The 21016-nt window shown below is 36.1% G+C and overlaps 2 protein-coding genes across 2 annotated transcripts; both read right to left on the reverse strand.

Annotated features, from left to right (window-relative positions):
* Positions 1 to 5348: 5348 nt before the first annotated feature.
* On the reverse strand, positions 5349 to 9955 carry LOC113308832 (ATP-dependent zinc metalloprotease FTSH 10, mitochondrial-like). Its single transcript, XM_026557283.1, has 8 exons — positions 9721 to 9955; positions 9388 to 9619; positions 9173 to 9253; positions 8798 to 8922; positions 8024 to 8506; positions 7077 to 7844; positions 6321 to 6548; positions 5349 to 6048 (listed from the first exon to the last, which is right to left on the reverse strand). Exons 1-8 carry the CDS (start codon positions 9775 to 9777, stop codon positions 5596 to 5598), a joined length of 2427 nt encoding a protein of 808 aa, XP_026413068.1. The 5' UTR covers positions 9778 to 9955; the 3' UTR covers positions 5349 to 5595.
* Positions 9956 to 10616: 661 nt separating this feature from the next.
* Positions 10617 to 14074, reverse strand: LOC113313393 (protein FIZZY-RELATED 3-like). Its single transcript, XM_026562152.1, has 10 exons — positions 13436 to 14074; positions 13133 to 13255; positions 12898 to 13002; positions 12058 to 12237; positions 11903 to 11965; positions 11606 to 11800; positions 11419 to 11520; positions 11166 to 11228; positions 10999 to 11067; positions 10617 to 10915 (listed from the first exon to the last, which is right to left on the reverse strand). Exons 1-10 carry the CDS (start codon positions 13895 to 13897, stop codon positions 10862 to 10864), a joined length of 1416 nt encoding a protein of 471 aa, XP_026417937.1. The 5' UTR covers positions 13898 to 14074; the 3' UTR covers positions 10617 to 10861.
* Between the last annotated feature and the right edge of the window lie 6942 nt (positions 14075 to 21016).

Below are 21016 nucleotides of genomic sequence, written 5' to 3' on the forward strand. Positions count from 1 at the left end.
TGTTGTTAGACCCCCGCTTTTTCAATTGGTATCAGAGCAGGCAAACACGTTAAGACCTCACAAGTCTGTGTTTGTAGCGATCTGACTCTATGGATAAGAGTACTATCTCTGATAAACGCAATACCAGAAATAAGAGTTCTATCTCGTCTAATTCTAAAAAGAAGGGTTCTACTATCTTGTACTTAGATAAACCTTCCACACTGACGAGACATACTAACACCGACATGTGTTCTTCCGATAACCCTTCAATTGAACGGGAAACTGAAAAACGGGGGTCTAACACCACCACCCAATAATTCGATTAGCAATTTGTAAGGATAAACTCTAAAATACTTTGCTAGAGAATCAACTAGACAGTCAGACTCAATCTAGATTAAAGTATCTCAAGGAGTCAATATCTCTCACTTGTTTTGATTTACTCAAGCTAAAACAATAGCAAGTCTTTAATCAAACACAAGGAATAACTTGGACGGTACCAAAGACCAATATCCCAGGATCAATCAATATCAATCAACAACCAAAGGTTGGATTTCCAATTGATTGATTCAAACACACAACTTGTATTACTTCAATTATATAAACAAATATAATGCGGAAATAGAAATAACACAGACACCAATTTTGTTAACGAGGAAACCGCAAATGCAGAAAAACCTCGGGACCTAGTCCAGATTGAATACACACTGTATTAAGCCGCTACAGACACTAGCCTACTACAATCTAACTTCAGACTGGACTATAGTTGAACCCCAATCAGTCTCCCACTAATTCAAGGTACAGTTGTACTCCTATGCCTCTGATTCCAGCAGGATACTGCGCACTTGATTCCCTTAGCTGATCTCACCCACAACTAAGAGTTGCTGCAACCCAAAATTGCAGACTTGATAATAAACAAATCTGTCTCACACAGAAAAGTCTATCAAAGGATAAATCTATCTCCCACAGAAAAACCCTAGGTTTTTGTTCCGTCTTAAGATATAAAATCAAGGTGAACAGGAACCAATTGATAATCCGATCTTATATTCCCGAAGAACAGACTAGATTAATCAATCACCTCTCAACAATCCTTCTTGATTACACAAGCGGTTTGTCGAGGAATCACAAATAGTGAGACGAAGATGTTTGTGACTTTTTTATCTTGCCTATCGGAGAACTCTCACGATCTCAAGACAATCAAAGATTGTACTCGTACGATAGAAGATACAAGATCAGATCACACAACTACGATAAAAGTAGTATCGGTCTGGCTTTACAATCCCAATGAAGTCTTTAAGTCGTTAACCTGATTTTAGAGAAGAAAACCAAAGGTTAAAGGAGAATCGACTCTAGCGAGCGCACTAGTATCACAGAGACGTGTGGGGATTAGTTTTGCACAATGCTAGATGTATCCTTTATATAGCCTTCAAATCAGGGTTTTGCCTTAGTTACAAAGCAATCCATATTCACCGTTAGATGAAAACCTGATTTAGATTCAAGTTAATATTTCTCAACCGTTAGATCGAAAACTTAGCTTGTCACACACACTTGGGTAGACGTTTACTGGGTTTGTGAAAACCATTCCCAAACGTGTACGTGTATTTTGGTTCAACATAGTAACCCAAAAGGTTAACCATATGAGAAATTCATATTAACCTAGTTCTTCTTCACCATAACTAGTTCAATTGACTCAAATGAACTAGTTGGAGAGTTGTTCAATTGCTATGAGATCTTATGTAACTACACAAGACACAATTGAAACAAAGATGATTCGATTCGATGAATCGGCTCATGAACTTTATAGCCACGGTTTGCATACTGCATTCCTTAGTAATTTAAGTTTCATGTTCAGAGCACATCTTTAGATCATAACCACTCAAGTACGCAAACAAGTTCATGGACTTAAGACAACCGGCAGAGTTTTCCAAACTCAGCAGAAAATCTCGGCAAGGAGACTTCCGCCAGTTCGCGGACTAGGTTTGCGGACTGAGTTCGCGGACTAAACACGCAAACGAGTTTTTGGAAAATCCCAGCAGAAATTCTCGGCAAGAGAACTTCCGTCAATTCGCGGACTGGGTTCGCGGACTTGGCAAAGCCAATTCCTCCGGTTTCTCTCAATCAACAAAGTTCGAAAACTTCGGATTAAGGAATACACGGTTATGTAATCTAAACTCTCATTCCAATCAATGAGACATTCTCAGAGGACGTTATATAGCCGTTATTCACAGACCGTTTCACGTCAGAGCAATTCTCAAAGTAATTAAAAAATTTCAGGACTTTCGTCACTAGGTGAAGATAAACTTGATCAAAGCGAAACGCTTTACCAACACACGATTTCGAGAAAAAGATAAGTAGTGAATACTCAACTCGAAATGTCAAATGTGTATGATCCAGTCTATATAGTATACGACTTTTTGTCTCATAAGAAGTAGGAGATAGAATAGATAGACTTTTGAGTGATAGATAAGTTCAAGTCTCCATATACCTTTTTGTTGATGAAGTTTCATGGTTCCTTGAGTAGATCTTCATCGTTGTATGATGAATCGCCATGAAGTCCATGAGCTCAACTAAACTTTTCTATCCTAGTCCGAGACTTAGCTATAATAGACTAGAAATCAAGACTCATAGTTTTGATCACTAACATTGACAAACATGATTGATATAGCAACTATTTGTCAGTAGTTGCGTATTCTGATCTTACTTGTTCTATCGTATTGAGTTTTATCTTCTTTAAGATTTACTCGAGATTTATGTCTGATAGGTAAGATATAAAAAGTAATCACAACAGTTCTTCATCTTAGGCTCTTGTGATTCCGCAATAACTTCTTTATTTAATCAATTAGGATATTGTGAGGTGACTAATAATTATAGGCAGCTCTTCGAGAGTATAAGACCGATTTATTAGTTGGTTCCCGTTCACCTTGATATTTGTATCAAAAGACAGAACAAAAACCGAATAAAGAATAGACATATATGCAGGAGACAAATTTGTTTATAAGTCTTCGACTTTGGGTCGTAGCAAATCTTAGTTGTGGGTGATATCAGCTAAGGGAATCAAGTGCGCAGAATCCGGCGTGGTTCTAGAGGCGTAAGGAACATGATTGTACTTTAATCGATGTGAGACTTGGTTAGGGCTCAACTGTATTCCAGTCCGAAGTTAACTTGTCATAGGCTAGTGTCTTTAGCGGCTTAGCACAGTGTGGTGTTCAAATATGGACTAAGTCCCCGGGGTTTTCTGCATTTGCGGTTTCCTCGTTAACAAAATTTATGGTGTATGTGTTATTTCTTTTTCGTATTATATTTTTTTATATAATTGAAATATCACAGGTTGTGCGTAGTTCAATCAGTTGATAAATCCGACCTTGATTGTTGGATAAAACTTGATTGACACTCGACAATTGGTCTTTGGTACCACCCCAGTTATTCTCATATCAATCAATCTCACGGATTTATATATATCTAGTTGATGTACTGATTGTATTGAGAAAGAGATAAAGCTTTTTGGTATCTTTCTTGATTGAGTCTCACCTTTAATTTGGTGCTCTCGGAATTATATTGGACGTTAGTCCATACAGATTGCCGAACGAAATATTTGGTGTGGTTGTTATACCCCCGCATTTTCAGATTAGTTATAAATTTATAGCATGAGACGTTGAGTGTTCTTTGCCTGTTCTAATTGTGATTTGAGCTCTTTACTTCTTTTTATTTCTCATTTGTTTGGGTTGTTTTCTCTTTGGCTCTTCCTTCGGGAGTTTTTTGTAGTGGGGTGAAAACCATTTTTATGAGCCTAGTTCAAATTCTTATAAAAAAATTCATTTTCATTTTCGTTCTTTTGTGTTGTACGTTTTAGTTAAATCTAGAGAATGTTATTTTGTCTTGAATTAGAACCTCTTATGAATATATGTTATGCCGTTTGACTTTGTTGTCTATTTTGCCTGCCGATTATCTGTGTTAAAATGGAGATTTCATCCTCAGCTTCTAACCCTAAGCTCCTTTGATCAAATTAAGCCCTCAGGTAAGTCCACATAAACTACTAGTCGTTTATATATAATTTATTCCAAGTTGATTAGTTTTATCACTTGATCTTTTTGTGTTGGTGTTGTGGCTAGTTATCTAGTAGATAATGGGCGTGCGATCAAGCTCAATCTTTTCTCTACAGGAGACAAGTGGTTGTCCGGAAACGTAGTTTGAGTTACTTTGGCTATTCAAGGAAATGTTTCTACTATAAGATATAATCAATATATCATTCAATCAATATATCATTCTACTATTATCTTCTTTGTTTTTTTTTCCAGATTGTTAATTTTGTTATTTCTCTTTCTTTTTATAAATAATACATTTCAAATTCACTAGAGTAGATGAACTCTAGTGGCATAATATTATTTCACATGTCGGTTTTCAGTTTCACATATGAAACAAGATATACGTAAGTTTTCACTGCTCTCATCTCTAGTGTATTTGTAATTGTTATATTTACTTTTACCATATTGATGAAAACAAAGATGATTCCTTCAACAAAAAATTCTGGAGTTTAAGCATTCCACAAATTTGTTAAAGATAATCAATAGAGTTTATATCATTTAACGAAGGGCATATCAGCAGTAGAAATTTAGAATCTTAATGTCATAAAAACTGGCATTTTAACATTTGTCCACATGCCCATATCAAAATCTGTCCCTCACAAAAATTTGTCCCTCACCGAAACTTATCCTTTTAAATAGGTAAACTGACACGGGTAATCAATCGGGGAATGTTTCTGCGTAGAGAAGTCCTCAATGAATTTACCACCTCCGACTAACCTTACTATAAAACGGACAAAGGAATTCAACAAACAATATAGTTCACGGGTTTTGAAATGGAGTGGCAGTTGATACGCATATGCGTCTTGTTAATGTTTAGATTACATAATCTCATGAGACGTAAATATCCCGTAAGATTTTGTATTAAAAGAAAAAATTGACTTTATGTTCTGGGTTTTGTTTATCTCGTATATCAATGCACAAGACAAGAGCTAATCGTTATTATATGAAATTATAGACAACGATAAAATATATGAGAAATAATGCTTATTTGCATTGAAGTATACATTTATTGTTTTTTCAATAAATAAATTGTAGACAGAGAAGTATTTATATTTTTCAATGCAAATTAACACCATTCTTAAATTTTATTTGTTTTTTACATTGAAATGTTTTTTACACTTTTCAATGTAACGAGTGGCTATTTTTTTTTACAAAACCCGTTCTTGTACATATTTACAAAACCAGTTTTTGAATTATCCAACGGAATTTCTTTTATAAAAAACGAATATTTTTTTCTTTTTTTGGAAAAATCAGTTGATATCCCACACAGGATCCACGTAAGCTAGCCCGAAGAAAACCAAATTCCTAGTTGGGAATTTGGGACAAATAGCATTACTGGACTGACACTTGCTAGTAGATCAACACAACAAATAGTATAACAAATTCTCCCAAGCAGATGTTATTTAAGACGAAACACCAACTCTGGGAGATATTGTTGACCTGTACAATTCGTTCATTTAAATAAAATTCAGGAAAAAGGAGATCAAAATGGAAGAGAAGTTCTAGTATTACAAAGAGAGACTTTTATGTATTATTTCTAGGCAGGGACAGGTATGGGTTCAGATGAAGACCCATCATCCGTGGCCTTCTTATCTTCTTCCTCCTCAAACCCATCCTTGAATCTATCGTAGTTATTTGGTTCACTTGACTTGAACGGACGCTCACCAAGTACTCGAACCAAGTCCTCTTGGTGAAGGACTTCCTTCTCCAATAGCAGTTCCGCAATCTGAGCCACTTGCTCCTTGTGGGTCTCTATTAACTCTATTGTGTGCTTGTAAGCCTTCCCCACCCATTCTCTCACCTCACTGTCGATTATAGCCCCGGTTTCGCTGCTGTAGGGCTTGGTCATCTCCATAGAATCTTCTCTTGGAGGGAAAGAAAGGAGACCTACCTTGTCGCTGAAACCATAGATGCACACTTGGGCATAGGTCATTTTGGTCACCTTCTCCAAGTCATTCTGAGCACCAGTTGAGATTTTCCCTAGCAGAACCTACACCAAAAAAAAGCATATCAAACACTCCCGCTATCAAGGATTACTACACTACCAGGCAATTCCACAAATGGAAAATGGTTTAGAAATTTTCAGCCATTTGTAAATAGAAGTAGCCTGAATCTTGAGAGGCTTGAATACCAAACTGGCTAGCAACCAAGCAAGTCCAGGATTTTGTTCTCTACGGGACTACATATTTGGAGGAAAGGCAAACTGCGATAGTCGAAGTACATTTATCTCCAACACAAAAGAAAAAAAGGAAGTATCAGTACCTGCTCAGAAGCTCGGCCACCAAGAGTCATGCATGTCATGTCAAAGAGCTGTTCTTTGGTCATTAGAAGGTTTTCACTGGGGACATATTGCGCAAACCCAAGTGCTGCAGTACCACGTGGAACAATCGTAACTTTAAGCAAGGGCTCTGCGTGCTCCAAAAACCATCCAGCAACAGCATGACCAGATTCATGGTAGGCAACAGTTCTTCGTTCCAACTTACTAATAACCTGCTCAACAAAAACAGGAGGAAAACATGAACGCCTTAGGACTCTTAGACGGGTCATTATACAAAAAACTACTTAAAAAAGCAATCATATATATTGGTGGAATCTTTCATGTGCTCTGTAACAAGCACATAGGCACACCAAATAAAAACTATGCAAACAGTTTATCTAAAGAATACTTCCAAAGTTCTGATCGGACAAATCTATAAGGTTTCCACGTGACTAAGGATCTGTATCATTCCCTGAACAGTGCTTGCATAATCGAAAGAAGAAAAAAAAATAAAACAATCAAGTCTAGCATAATATCAATAGAGGTATAGGGCGCATCATCTGCTTTTAGCTTCTCAAACAACTAGAGGCATCCATGCCAACTATATTTCACTACACAATCATAACGAAAAACTGAATGTAGCAAACATTTAGTTGCAGGTGATGTGATATGGTTATCAATGACGGAGAAGTCCATACTAAGTAAAACAAACATATATATAGATAAATCAAAATGAACTAGCAGAGCAAGGATTAGAATACCCTGTTTTTCTTCTCCAAGCCACCAATGATTCTATCTATAGCTGCATCAAAGTGTTCCATTGTGACTTGCGCACTCTCCTTTCTTGCTGCAATTAAGGCAGCCTCATTGCAAACATTTGCAATGTCAGCTCCAGCAAACCCAGGAGTTAATGCTGCAAGTCTCTGAGAATAGTATGATGGCTCGTGATCAAGTTTAACCTTTTGTAGATAGATACGGAAAATCTGGTCACGGCCTTTGACATCAGGTTTGTCTATTGAAATCTGACGATCAAATCGGCCTGGCCTCAGCAAGGCTTTATCCAAAATATCAGGCCTATTAGTTCCAGCAAGTACAACAACTCCAGCAGTGGTTGCAAACCCATCCATTTCCACAAGCAATTGATTGAGAGTACTCTCGCGTTCATCATTGGAACCTGTTAGGCCCCCACGTCCCCTTGCCCGACCAATTGCGTCTATCTCGTCAATAAATATAATACTAGGTGCACATTTTCTGGCTTCTGTAAATAAACTCCTAACCCTGGATGGCCCAACCCCAACAAACATCTCCATAAAATCAGAGCCAGATATAGAAAGGAAGGGTACACCAGATTCCCCGGCAGTTGCCTTTGCAAGCAGTGTCTTCCCTGTTCCAGGAGGGCCCACAAGAAGAGCACCTTTTGGTATTTTAGCTCCCAACTCCTCGTATTTCTTTGGGTTTTTAAGAAAATGTACGAACTCCATGATTTCTTGCTTCGCTTCATCACAGCCAGCTACATCTTTGAAATATATCTGGACCAAAAATAGATATCAAGTGAATCATTAAAAGGCGGGAAGAAATATTTATCAAGGAGTACTACATCAATCCAAAAAGGATTTGGTAGAACTAACGAACAGCGTGGTAACATATGGAATTCCTTATGTTTGACAGAAAGACGGCAGTAAACTAGAAGCAGCATAATAAAACTGACCTTGTTTTTCGTATTTTTATCCGATTTTGTGAAATGGGCTTTTCCAATATTAAATATTCCACCCCTACCACCCCCTCCTCCACCACCTAGTCCTCCAATGCCGCCCTGCATTTTCCGTCCCATATACAAGAGAGATCCAAGAATCAAAAGTGTTGGGGCAAACCTCATCAGCTCTTGGTGCCAGAGTGTCTCAGCAACATAAGTTACAGGAACAAAATCATGTGAATCTACACCTAAAGCTTCCTGGGCTTCCTCCAGCTTTTCCTCAAAAGATTCAACACTGCCAATGTTAAAATAGTATTTATACTGGGCCCCATTTCCTCTAGCAGTAGTACCATCAATAGTTCCCTCTTTAACTTCATCGTTGGTTTGAATGCGTGGTGCACTCCTGACAAAAACTTTAGCAACTGATTTGTTGGAGACAACAATATGATCAACTAATCCAGGTTCGAGAAGTTTGTTTTTAAACTCTTGGAAGTTAATCTGTAATATCCAAGATTAATTAGAGTATGAATATAGTACCATCCCAAAACAATATATAAAATTACAACCACTCAATTAGAAAAACAAAACTATACTCGGTAATCATCACATAACGTAGTGGTTCCTTATCCTATATAAATTGAGGGTGTATAAATAAAGCTCCCTAATCCACTAAAGATTTATCATAAGCAGTCAAATCCACTTATGTAGAATTGGTGAAATCCAAAATATACAATTCACAAGTGTTACCCATATGGAAGTGCTAGAAAGAAAGGAAAAAAAAAGTATCACCTGCTTCTGGTCACTGGAACCGAAATTGAAAGACGAAAGAACCAATCCCAAAAATATCAAAGGAGTAAGGAAGTTCTGAAAATGCTTTAGGAAGCTATCCCCCTCCTCACCGGTGTGCGCTTCCTCTGAAAAAGAAATAAGCTGACTCATTGTTGTGATTCTGAAACCTAGCATGATTGCTTAAAGGAATGAAAATAACTCAAACGCAGGTAATTAGTATTTAGATCATATAATGTATTCTAACAGCACAAGAAAATCCTTAAGCAGTGCATAACACATCTCTGCAAATCAACAGACAATGCTATTGTGGCACTAATAATGACTAAATCAGGTCAGAACTAATGCATAAATATAAAAACATTTTGAGAAACATACCACTCTTGGAGTTGGATTCTGTCTTTTGGGAATTTCCTTTGGGAATTTCTTTTTTCTCCTTGGGGTAATAGTTCTCGTAATCTACAGTTGCATCAAATTGCATCCATTAAAACCCATCCTCTTTGCATCAAATCCACAAATAATTAAACATTTTTCACATTTCACAATCTAAACAACTCAAACACAAATTGATTTTTCAAATAAACAGATCTTACTCTTTTTGGGGGCTCCACTAGAGAAAAACCGATGTAATTTAGGGTTTGCAAGAGCAAAGTTAAATTTTGATAAGTAATTTTTGGACAGAATTTCTTTACTACCACCACCAATAGAAGTCATATAACCCCTTACAAACCCCAATCCAACAACTTCCCCTGCAACGTTCCCATTAACCGATTGCAAAAGCCCTTCATTAATAGACCTTCCACCATTCCCACCTAATAATCCATTCTGCACAATGCAAACCCTCATTTTTAAAAACAAACCGACAATCCAAAACCAAAAAAATCATTTAGAAAAAATTAAAAGAAACATCAAAAGTAAGATCTTACTCTCTGGATATATCGTGCAGAACGAGGCACTGATCTTCCTAATCTGGAAAAAATCATTCTATTTTGCAACCAAGCATCAACCAGTACACAAACTTATGGATGAAAAACAAATTAATTTGAATTTAAATTAGGGTTATTAAGGTTACAAACTTAGGTTTTTTTAAAAAAACGGATGAACACGAAGGAAAGAATCACAGGAAATCTATGAAAGCTGAGGTTTGTTTGTTTATTTCTCTCGGGTCTTGTGGGGAACGGATATAGTTCGACTGGGGGTGGAAGGGTAAGTTGGTATTTTCATAGTTAACTAGCTACTGTCAAAAAGATTATCCACGTCTTTTTTAAATTGTTGATGCTGACTATTTGCCTTGGACGCTTGACATCCAAGTTTTAGACGACTTTTGTGGACCAAGACTCATGGGATCTAGTAAGCCACACTCTTTTCAAAAGTGCTCCTCCTGGGAGGAGATGGCTACTCCAAAACCCCCAAAATATTTCATGGTCTTGTTTGTTGAAGCAGTGGTTGAAGAAGAACTCAATGACGGCACAGCATTCTACGGTTTCTAAAATAGAGCTGCTTTTGGGAAGATGGGTAGAGAAGTGCATAAAACTGCTTCAAACTTCAATAAACATGGGGGTAAAATCCAGTTACCTGAGTTCAAAACTCGCCAGCACTCAAATAAATTCTTTACCTATCAAAAAAATAACCCATAAACTTCAAAAATTATCCTTCGGAACAAATGAGAAAACCAGAGATAATGCACTGGTCATGTTGCCTTGCAATGGAAAACACAAGGTGCTAAAATATTGAATACAAAAACACTGACTGTGCTCCCTTTCATCTCTAAATGAACAACAAGAAGTACAAAAATTTCTGAACTCTTTATTAAGTATAAGTTTTTAAATATGTTTCGGATCAAGAAATCCTTAATTTAGTGCAAGTTCTTGAATACTGTATATATTTTGGATCAAGAAACCCTTTACAACACACTGCAATTTTCTTTCTTTTTTCTTTCTTTTACATGATTAATGGGATTATCAAATACTTCACTGGAAACGAATAAAACTGACATAAAACCTGCAGTTAACTTTCCATTTATAAAAAAAAAAAAAATGTCTGCCGCTGTTATATGCAATCAACTTGCTATCGAATATGTGTTCGTCCAAGAGACCAAAGTCCACTGTCTCGCATAGATGCCTGGTACAAAATAACAGCACCGATATAAGTGGTAACAACTCGCATGAGGTGTTTTAAATTGCAGAGATAGGTGTAGGACATACCGGTGCTTTCATAGAAGGAAAGATGTTCCAAAATCGCAGTGTCTCATCCCCAGCTCCAGTTACAATTGTCTACATGCACGTGAGTTGTACAGTTTACATGACTAGTATGAAAGGGAAAAATGTGGAAAAGCACTGGCCGAAATCATTGTCCAGAGAAAGATTAATACCTGCCCATCGGGTGATGTTGCAAGATAAAGTACTCGCATGGTATGACCTGTCAGGGTTGCTACCTGTTGTCCGATTTAGTTTACCAAAAATATGATTAGATTCTCTTTGGCCAAAAAAGAAAATGCCAAAATAAACCGGAGTTTTTTGAAATTTTACGCATCGAGGAAAATGAAATTTATGGTGATTATTTTTGGTTATTTCGAAGTTAATGTTTTTAAACTAATATATATGGGTAAGAAGCAGCTTTGTCACCTTTGACATTGATGGATACTTCCACACCATAATTTGATTCTGGGAATAGCCATGAGTGCTGACTATCTCATTGACATTCTTACTCCATACTAAATTGCAGACCTTCAAGGGAGTATGATGAGAATTAATTAGCAGGTAATATAGAATAGATTTGGATCACTTAATGTCTGAATTTAAGTATAAAAACCTGGCTGCCTGTATCCACACTCTTCAACTGGTTTCCGTTTGTGGTGTTCCAGAATCTAATGCACCGATCAGCAGTTCCTCCGCCCGATGCAAGAAGGCCATTTTGGTGTGGTGACCAGGTAATGGCCTTGACGGCAGCTGTGTGCTGTGTAAATTTTAAGACTGGCTGAGTTGCATGCTGGTTCCAAACTAAGAGCTGACAACAAGAGCATGCAGAAATACATGTTATCATGTTAGTACCTTTATTCTGAAAGCTGGAACTTAAGAAACAAAATTAATTAGGAGCTCAAGGTAACACCTGATTATCATTTCCACCTGATGCAAGTTCCCTATCATCATGGGACCATTTCAGCCCACAAACCTAATTAAGTTGAGTAAGAGTAGAAGAGTTAGGTTGCTACCATTTTCCTACAGTTGACATACCATTAATCCAAAAAGTCTTGAAGATAATACCTCAGACCTATGCCCCACAAGCTTGCTAACAAAGTCACTTGAAACACGAAGATCATGTTGAAGTATGTTACGGTCTCTACTGCCAGAAGAGAGTATACGTGAACTCCACGCCAAAACACCTGTTCTTGTTTGATGTCCGCCCATAGTACGAACCCTCTTGCACTGAGTGCCATCCCAAACCTGTTACAAAGATTGAATAGCAAAATAAACAAAAGTTTCAATGTGTTGTAAACTAGAAAGTTTTCAGGTTGGAACTACTATGGCATTAAATTGTTTTTTGGAACAACTTGGTTCTGACTCATAAATATTTGAGCTTATATATTTTCTCACACAGGGGTGATTTCCTTGTGTTCCCCATATTTCAGCCATTAACTAAGACTTTTTGGTAGTTTCAGGGTGGGGTTGTGGCATTAAACGGCTTTTTCGGTAGCATCAATAACTTCGTCGACCCATATAAATGTTCGAATGTGTAAATTTTCACACATATGGGTGATTTTCTTGTGTTCCCTGTATCTTGGGCATTAACTTAAAGAGTTCAGTAGTTTCAAGGCGGAACTATTACGTCATTTGATTGGTTTCTCGGCGGCATTAACAATGTCTTTCAACCCATATAACTATCTGTATACTATCTCCAACACCAGAAGTGATATTCTAGAGTTCGCCATATCTCGGGCATTAACTAAAAGATTTTGCTAGTTCCGTTCCTTCTAATAATGGTAACAAATATTTGAACATATAAAATCTCCCAGACAGGGGTGATTTTCTTCTGTTCACCATATATCAGCCATTAACAAAAAGATTTTGCTAGTTTCATTTCTTTAATAATGGTAAAATCTTTACCTGAACTTCCCCATGATTTGTTCCAATAGACAGATATGATCCCTCGCGAGTCCATTGAACCGAGCATACACCATCATCAGGTCCCAAATCACACAATTTCGTCACCTAAGTAAAGAAAAATTAGTCACAAACTCTTCCCTAACCTAATAATAAAAAAATTAAATTCAAATACATTCTTTAGCAATGGTAATAAACACTCACAAGTTCAAAATAACAATTCAAGATAGTTCTTTACCTTGCTAGTCGAAGCAGTCCATAGATAAACACAAGTACCCAATCCAACAGCAAGAACATTTTGTAAGGACCAATCAACAAGATTCAGGTAGAAATCATCTTGAAGTGAAGGTGCATCCAAAACCTACAAATCCATTTAATTAAATCCTCAGTAAGCAACAACCATATTTTGCAATTCATTCCTATAATAGAGTCGAAAACTTCTAAAAATTGAAATTCTCATCTAAAAAACCCTACATGTAACAAATCAATTCTGACCCTTTTCAAGTTAAAATAAACAAACTTAAGGGGGAGAATTGTTTACCTTATGTGGAGTCTTAGGTACTTTCCTAGGTGGTTTCGGAGGCGTAGAAGCTTCACTAGAGATCCCATTATCATGACCTAGAATTGAGGGAGAATAAGGTGAAGAAGGTGAAGAAGGCTCGGTCTTGAACCTTAACATATTCTTATTAGGACTAATAGGCGAACCAGCTTGACCACCGCCAGGAGAATCAGAAGCAAATTCAGGACCAAAAAGTTCAGCTTTTAATAATCTAGAATAAGCTTCATTTCCGCCTTCTTTAACAGGTGAGGGTTTATCAATCAACTCAAAGGTATCAAGTCTGGATGATGATCTACAAGGGATAAATCTATCACTGTATATTGTTTTCTTTGATGGTGATGTCAATTTTGATACAGCTCTAAATGTTGTTTCCAAATGTAATGAAGTTTGAGCCATTCCAACTGGGAGATTTATCCCACTTTTCACTCTTTGAGTTGAATCCATTCTTGGGTTCTCTCTGTTGATAGAATCAACAAAATTAAGATTAGGGTTTTGAAGATTCAAGATTCAAGAATCAGGGTCTTCAATGGAGAAGTAAAGAAGAGGGCTCTTTCGCAGAGATGAAGATTTTAGGGTCCTTGTAACGGTTACTTTGATGCTACAGTAGTATTGGGGTTTTGGGGGACGCTCTGGGGGCTCACTTTTGGGTGAAGTGAAGATCCTAAGTAGCCGTTACATATTATTATAAATTAGAACAATAAAATCATGGCCCACATTGATAGATCGAATGTATAAGAAATTTTCTGACTTTTGTCATTATGATTTTTCCTAGTAAACAACGGTTCGCGAGTTATAATCCCAGAGGTATCACCATTCTTCCACAAAAAACTCATCAAAACAAAAGTAACACAAAAACTTCATCAAAACAAAATTAACACAAAAATCCCAAATTTAAATGTTGGTTTCATCAAATTTTATTTTGGTTTCATCAAATTTTTTGATGAAACCAACATTTAAATTTGGGATTTTTATATCAATTTTTAAAAATTTGGGGTTTTTGTATCAATTTTGTTTACGATGGAGTTTTAATGGATCCCAACATTTGAGTGGGGTTTTTGTACCACAAGTTTGGTCACCTTGGATTTTTATGACTAGTTTTGGTAAAACAATCTGATTATAAGAAAAGTTATGATCGTGGCCGTTACATCAGATTTTATGTAATTGCCACCTGAAAATCCCAAAATTGTCTAGGCGACTCAATCAGGAAAGAAGTAAATTGCCTTCGACAACACCAGTTCTATTTTTTGTTACTTTTCTGTTTTTGTTACTTTTTTTTGTTTCCTAATTCCTATACGGCTAAAAACTATGGTGCACAATTTCCCTTCCCCATCCCTTTAATGTAGAAAAAAGTCTCAAAAATCAAGTACTATGGCGTTTCATAATCCTTTAAACAAGGGATATTTGTTTCCTACATTTGAAAGTTGATCAGATCTGATCCAGGTAGTAGAGAAGATAAACGAGTTTCCGTGTAAAATTCTGATTTACGGAAACTGAGTATCCGTTTGGCTGTTGAAACGGATGTTTGTGTCAATTAAAAACAAAGATGAAAGCAATTAAAAGAGATGTAACAGAATTCGTATCAATTCTTAACGTTATATATCGGCAAACTAAAAGCGATGCTTCACACGAAGATCTGGTAAGTTCTATACATTTTTATTAAGTTTTTTCTGTTTGGTGATAACAGTAATTAACTAAAAAAAAAAATTACATAATATTTCAGACGCGAGATGGTCGGGAGCAATTTCAGAATCAAACGGGACAACCATTCAAGTATGATGCCTATTATGAAATGTTGAGAGAAAAAATTACTGGATTTAATTATAAACTTACTGTCGCACAAAATAACGCATTGTTTGACAGTCATCGTAACTTTGTAACAGTCGAAGATGGGACATAAGTATTGCCTAACGGAGAAACTCGTTGGAATTACAAGTATCATGCTCGGCCTATAGGAACTAAAAATTCCAAAATGCAAGCTACAATGAAGAAGGATCGCGAGCAAGGTATATCCAGAGAAGGGGATGGGGGAAGTTATTCGGTTAAGATTGAAGAAGAGAAGATCTATGAACATAGTGCAAATATTTTGGAGTATCTTAAGGGAACACGATCAAAAAGGGAGCAACGAAAGCGGAACAAGAATCTCAATACCACACAATTGTGCGTCTAATCAACAACCGAATTATCAAATGGAAGAACAACTAAATTTTCAAGTGCTCCAACAACAGGGTTATCAAATGCATCAACAACAAATGCAAACACAAAAAGATAATGCAATAATGGGTATGGATCTTAGTAAATTAGCTCCTGACGAAAAAAATATTATCGACGCAAGCAAAAGGATATTTTTGAAGAGGATAGATATAATCATCGTTGAAGTTTCAGAAGATGATAAAGTGATCCATCTCTAATTATTTTTTCTTTAATTGAGTTTAGTTTTTAAATTCCAGTCTAGTTTTTAATTAAAAGTGTTCTCTTTATTTCAAGTTTGTATAGTTGTTTAACTTAATTAAAAAAAGCATTGTCTAATATAGTTGTTATTTGAATTAATGAAAGGTTTGAATTTCGAGTAACCAACGGTTTAATATAATACTAGCAGTTTTATAATAAAAGGTTGGATTAAACCATTGTTCATTAATAACTAAAAATTGAAATTACAAACGATCGTTCGATTAACACGTGTAATACCCCGCCCTAACATCATAACGTCGTGGATGATTTCTTGAATCTTTGCATCACCTTGATGTCATTGAAATGAGGTTCGTAACAAAAATCCGTTCATTTCCATCTTCGCCATTCTCAAAGAGATGTAGCTATGACATATTCATCGCTTTCACCCCTTAGTCGAAATCGATTGACAATCAAAGTTACGGCAGTGAGTTCATCAACTGCTTCGCCTATTGTTGCATATCGAATGAACAACCTAGATGTAATCTAATTATTGGGGTTACCCATTTCTGAGGTGAAATGCTTAAGAATGGTATGCCAATGAGATTGACTAGGAATACTGGAATACCATTTTTCATGCGTTCGTGACCCCTAGACGGAAAAAATAAAACCAAGTTTCGACAAAGAGATAATTCTTCCTCTAAGGTGAACTCAGCAGGATTCACATATGGTTAGGCCATCTTTCAATGCATCGAAACTATGCTTGCTTTATGTTAGTTATATTGTATTAGGGACCTGCTACCTCTTCTAGTGTCAGTTGGGAAAGCCAAAACCTTCATGCTTTACCAAAATTGCTTCATATCCCCTACTTATTATCTCCCATTGCTATCTTTAATAAGGTATCGCAAACGTACTGGTCCGCGGATTTAAGTTAGGACCCACCGCGGGTCCCCTAAAGGTTCGGTATTCCCAGACGAAGGGTTTAGATGGATGCAAGCTCATGGAGGACATGCAGCACTTATGATGTTTTCTTTTGTAACATCCATCTCTCTCCGACCTTTTGTCATAAAATAATAGCTCCATGTTGTATTTTATCTTCGCTCTGCCTATCTCTCTAAAGGTAAAAAAAATCATGAGATTTTTTTTATAAAATGATAATAATAACCATAAAAAGTTAGCATTTAGTTAGATGGGATATCATGTTTAGGAAAAAGAATATGCATGGTGGTCTTGGTGTTAAAAGTTTGAAGTCTATGAATGAGGCTCTTGTAAATAAATTGTTACATAGATATACCAAGGAGGACATTATGTTACTAAAAACTATCATCAAAGAAAGATACTATGAGGATTTTTCTACTTGGCTCATTGAAACTCCTAATCATCCTTAAGGTAAAAGTGTTTGGTAGGCGTTTATGCAAAGAAAGTTATTATTCCCTTGTTTTCTAGGTTTAATGTTAATGATGGTATGCCATCCCGTTTTCGGTAAGGTAGACAAGTTTTTCTGAACCCATTTGCAAATTTTTCCCAATCATATCCTATTTTATTTCTCTAAACATAAACTAGTTAGTGGAATAAAGGCAGATGATGTTAATATTTTACGCTAAAATTCTGCAGCTCTCGCAAAGGCTTTCTAGCGCTGCCATAAGAGAATACGAAGTGTTGAATGATTGTGTTCAGTTAATCCATCTGAATAGCATCGAGTCTGGCACTATTTAGTGGTGGCCGTTGAATGTTGAAACGACGTCACATATCCTTCTCAAATGTTCTATGACAAGAAACATTTGGTCTTACTTCACTAGAGAGTTAGGATTCTCCTTTAATATACTATCTACCTATTTCTCACACCATTAATATGATCAAGTACACTATTTGTTCTTGGGATTTAAGTTTCAAATAATTTTTGGATGTCTCATATCAAACCGTGATAGTTAATTGGAAGAACTTGTATTTCAATCCTCCTTGAGTTTTACCCTTAACCTTTTAGTTTTTGTGCAATTTTTTTCTTTACCTTGTTTTTCTTTTCTTCCATCTTTATCGATCTCAACTGAATACAAAAGAAAAAAAAATCTATCTCAATTAAGGGGGTAAATAAAAATGAGAGAGAAAAAAAGGAATACACAATTGGGCGATACTCTCACAAATTGAGGGATACTCAAAAGAAAAAAATTAAAAAACATTAAGAAGTGATTTGAAGAACCCTTTATCCAATTTTTTTTTGGTAATGCCTAAATTATCTAAAAAATTGGTCATGCCTAATTTCTCGTCAGTTCCACTCTATCAAATTTTTTTGGCCATATTGAGAGAGTGTTGGATGGTCGTAGTTTCAAGGATTGTTGCTTTTCAGTTGAAAGAAGGTTAGACAAAGTGTTAAGGATTGTTTCTTTTTAGTCTGAACAATTTTGGGATTCTGGATATTCTAATATTGTTGGGAGCTCAAACCTTCTCTTCATATCACTTCATTATAGACGGACAAAACGGGGTAGGACCAAAGATCAGCAAAATGATAAGTGGACCGCGTAATTTCTACTTCAGTCGATATTGGCTTCATTTTTGTCGGAATTGGCTTCAACAAATCAGTGTCGACTGTAACAATTGTTATGCTACCACTAATTGCTTTGAACAACAAGTTGAATATCGTTACACAAATAGTCTGTGTTGGTTTCATTTCTGTCGGTATTGTCTTCAACCTACGAGCTATGCCGACTAACACAGTTGGTATTGGTTTCTGTTAGAGAACTGCTCGGTCGAACTCGCAAGCGTTGCTATCTCAAGCTTGTTTGTCAAGTTTAGTTGATCAAAACTATATACTTGATTTTTAGTCTACTTATAGCTATGTCTCGGATTAGGATAGAAGTGTGTAGTTGAGCATTAGACTTCACGACGTTCATCAATTGATGAAGAAGATCTACTGCAGAGCTTGGAGGAACTTCATAAACAAAAGGTATGTGGAGACTAAAACTTATCTATCACTCAGAAGTCTATTCTATTCTATCTTCTAATGAGACTAAGTCGTATAGCTATATAGACTTTGTATTATACACATTTGAAATTTAGAGCCGAGTTCATCTCGTTTATATATTTCTCGAAACACGTGTTGGAAGCTTTCTAGCTTTAGCTAAACTTCATCATCTACTTGACGAGTTTAGTTGTAGACAATTTATTTGTTGGAAACTAAATATTAAGTCAAGATGATCATGTGAAAATTACCTTGAACATCTTACATGATTTGTGTGAGACAATCATTTGATGTTAACTTGGGAAGTTTCGTATTGATCAATTAATCACTTGAAAATTACTTGAAGCTAGTGGTATGTGTAAGATTACCATTGTTGTCTTCTGAGGATGTTTCAATGATTAACGAGAGTTTTAGAACTACTACCAATGTCTGGATATAACACAGTATGCGTACCTAGTATGAGCACTGTAAAGTTCTAGTTCAGGTTCAGAACTCTTGTTTGCGAACTGTGTTTGCGAATGGGTTTACCTGTGAAAGGTCCGGAACTGTGGTTTGCGAACAGCGTTTACTAACGGCAAGACTAGGCCAGGTCTGGAACTGTGGTTCTTGTACTCAGTTTACGAACACAGTGGTTAGGTTCTAAAATCGGTAAGTATACAATTCATACTCATAAACTCAGGTTTGTTTGCAAACTAAAGTCCCTGGAACTGTAATGAAATAAGGTATGCGAACTTTTTTTGCAAACCGTGGCATTATGTTCATGAATTGGTTTTTGTATAAGTACTTTGTACAACTACAAACCAAACCGAATATGTTTCAAATTGTTCATTGATATTTCTATGAGATAGTGAACATTTGAATAACTCTCTTAAAGCATATTTAAATTCATTTGATTATCTATCATAATTTATTGACTATCATATTTGATCTAGAAGTGTTAGATGAATATGGATAAAATAAAAGTGTTCATATGGCTAACTTCGGTTAATTGTTATTGAGCTAACTGGTTATACAAGTTTAGGTATGGTTCATCCGTATCTAAACAAAAGTACATTTCATTTGTGTTTATCAAGCTAATACCATCTAACGGTGGAGATTGATTGATTATTTTCTAAGCAGACTTAGATTGAATCTTAAATCAGGAGTCCATCTAACGGTGAATATCAATTGCTTTGTTACTAAGATATCTTAGCTTTGATTGTAAGACACCCTCATTTGAAAGACTATATAAGGGAGAACTCTAGCATCTGGGAAACCTAATCCCGACACTCTCGTGTGTCCTAGTTGCAAACTAGAGTCGATTCTCCATTAACCCAGGTTTTCCAAAACCATTATTAGGTTAACGACTTAAAGACTTCATTTGGGATTCATTAAGCCAGATCCAACTATTTTCTTTGTAGTTGTGTATTCTGATCTTACTTTTTCTATCATACTGAGTTTAATCTTCTCTAAGGTTTTCTCGATATTTATCTCTGATAGGTAAGATATAAAAAGTAATACAACAGTTCTTCATCTCAAACTCTTGTGATTCCACAATAACTTCTTATGTTAATCAGTTAAGTTATTGTGCTGTGACTAATATTTTTAGGCTGCTCTTCGGGAATATAAGACCGTATTATTAGTTGAGTTTCTTGTACACCTTGATCTTTATATTAAGACGGAAATAAAAACCAGAATAGACCTATCTGTAGGAGACAGATTTGTTTATAAGTCTTCGAATTTTGGTCGTAGCAACTCTTAGTTGTGGGTGAGATCAGCTAAGGGAATCAAGTGCGCAGAGTCCTACTGGGATTAAAGAGGTGTAAGGAACGCATTGTACCTTAATCGGTATGAGACTTGGTTAGGGATCAACTATATTCCAGTCTGAAATTAACTTGTAGTAAGCTTGAGTCTGTAGCGGCTTAATACAGTGTGGTGTTCAAGTCTGGACTAGGTCCCGATTTTTTTTTTTGCATTTGCGGTTTCCTCGTTGACAAAATTTCTGGTGTCTGTGTTATTTATTTTCCGCATTATATTTTATTTATATAATTGAAATATCACAGGTTGTGCGTAGTTCAATCATAGTTGATAAATCCGACCTTGTTTGTTGTATAGGACTTGATTGAAACTCGACCTTTGGTCTTTGATACCATCCGAGTTATTCTCACAACAAACAGTGTCACGGATTTCTATCTAGTTTATTTATTGATTGTATTGAGAAATAGATAAATCTCTTTGATATC

Source organism: Papaver somniferum, chromosome 9, assembly GCF_003573695.1.
Source record: "Papaver somniferum cultivar HN1 chromosome 9, ASM357369v1, whole genome shotgun sequence".
Taxonomy (NCBI): Eukaryota; Viridiplantae; Streptophyta; class Magnoliopsida; order Ranunculales; family Papaveraceae; genus Papaver; species Papaver somniferum.